This window comes from Mixophyes fleayi, chromosome 1 (genome assembly GCF_038048845.1).
Source record: "Mixophyes fleayi isolate aMixFle1 chromosome 1, aMixFle1.hap1, whole genome shotgun sequence".
NCBI classification, from domain to species: Eukaryota; Metazoa; Chordata; class Amphibia; order Anura; family Limnodynastidae; genus Mixophyes; species Mixophyes fleayi.
In genome coordinates, this window is record NC_134402.1 from 4,128,565 (window position 1) to 4,130,538 (window position 1,974).

The window sequence follows — 1,974 nt, forward strand, 5'->3', positions numbered from 1 at the left end:
TACAGAAATAGTTTAAATTAATTTACATGATGAAATCATAATGTAATATAAATTATAATTCATGCTGTTAAATATATCTGTATCCTTCATTACTAGTCATAAAGATGAAAGTATTTTTCTCCCTGCCAGAAATAATATAATTTACTTCACATTTCTTAAAACATTGTGTTTCAACCATACTTACAGCTTCTGTGCTTCATTTCTATCTTCTTCCACCTCAGCCAGACAATTACACTAGAGATGAGAGAAACTTAGGTAGATATTTTGCACATATCAAGTATTTTAGGTCAACAGTTTATTTCACAGAGGATACAATCTTCTAATTCTGCCTTTGCATCTCCATTCCACACTATATTTGTAAATTTGCATTTTGTGGAAATAATATGTCTATGAATAGAGCTGAGGTGACAATAGTGATTTTATTCTGTTGTGTGGTATATTGGGGTAGAACTGGGCAATTCTGCAGGCAAAATTTTGAAACCAAATGTTGGGTGAAAATTTTATGGCACAGATATATGAGGCCTTGACTACCATATTTTAGGCTAGTTCTTCAAGAAAAATAACATGGATAGTCAATATTGTCATGGTTCTCTCAGTCAATAATTTAGTTTGTTAAGTTTTGTGAAGGGAAAGTGTCAGATGAATAAGATGTATAATAGTTTACTGAGTGAATACCGGACCTTGTCACCTCCCAGAATATCAGATGAGATAATGCTCATCTGCTTTACTACTCTAAGTAAAGCAGTTCAGATCTCTGAAAGAGTCCCTGTTGTTGGCCTGTCATGCCCTGAAAAACGGTGTATTACTGTCTATGACCAGGTTCAGGAGACAAAGCCTACAAGTGCCCGTGGTACTAGTGTTATGCACATTTACAACAATGGGGATAACAGGAAGTTTCTCCACTTTTTCTAGAACTAGAATTCATGGCTTTTGTGGAAACATACTGGATACTATGTATAATACATACCTTGAAACTCCTGTGCACTAATAACGGTATATTATAATTTTCTTACAGGACAAGAACATGTCAGATTACTACATCCGGCTCTACCAGGACTCAGATTACAAGATTGTAAGAGAGATATTTGCTTGTGGCATTAAAGAACACACCAATGTGGCCTTCCGCCATTCACTTAACCTTCCCCACGTTTGGTTACTTCTTGTGGTGGCATCAGTGCTTCCTCTCCTGACCACGGGATCTTTAATAATCTCTCTAATGGCAGTATCCATCATACTGGTCATTATCTGGTCCATCAACAGACATATCTTCACTTCCTATGTCCAGCAAAGCCTGGTTGAAGACATGTTGGACATTCGGAAATATTATTTACAGCGAGAGGGCCACTGTTTCTGGGTGGCAGAGTCAGCTGGGGAGATTGTGGGAACGGTGGCTGCTGCTCCCTTACATCACCTTTGTGGGAAAAAACAAATGGAGCTCAAGAGATTATCAGTTCCCAGAAGACACAGAGGCAAAGGGATTGCTAAAGCCTTGTGCAGGACAGTCATTGACTTTGCCCGAAAGGAAGGTTTTGAGGCCCTGAATTTGGACACCTCAATGTGTCAGATCAGTTCTTGGAAGCTGTACGAGAAGATGGGTTTCAGGAGAACTCAAACCTGTTACCCAGATTACTTCTTTGCAAAATTCCTTGACTTCCTTAACATATACTACCAGTATGATATTACAACACAAGGCTGAACTATTAAACACAAACAGAGTCACACATATACTATAACATTAATAAATCCTCTTTGCACATAGAAACCACACAGATAATGAAGGATATCTCCAAAGCGTTTTGAAATGAAATGATTAGACTTGCAGAAATTATCATTTCTACCTGTAGAGCAGAAACGTTTTGTTAAAGGATGTATGTAATATAATGTTCTGGATTTTAATATGACCATTATTTGTTTTTTGTTCCCAGACAGAATGTTCCTGGTATGGGAATGGCTGTCTTGCACTCCCTGAAAATA

General features: G+C 37.5%; 1 protein-coding gene across 1 annotated transcript; it reads left to right on the top strand.

Moving 5' to 3' along the window:
* The first annotated feature begins 1,024 nt into the window (after nt 1–1,024).
* LOC142110822 (N-acetyltransferase 8-like) lies at nt 1,025–1,696 on the top strand. The gene has a single exon (XM_075193781.1). The coding sequence runs from the start codon at nt 1,025–1,027 to the stop codon at nt 1,694–1,696; it is 672 nt and encodes a 223-aa protein (XP_075049882.1).
* The last annotated feature ends 278 nt before the right edge of the window (nt 1,697–1,974 follow it).

Excerpts from the sequence above, each read along its gene's own strand:
- LOC142110822 (XM_075193781.1), top strand. The coding sequence starts at position 1,025 with ATGTCAGATTACTACATCCGGCTCTACCAGGACTCAGATTACAAGATT.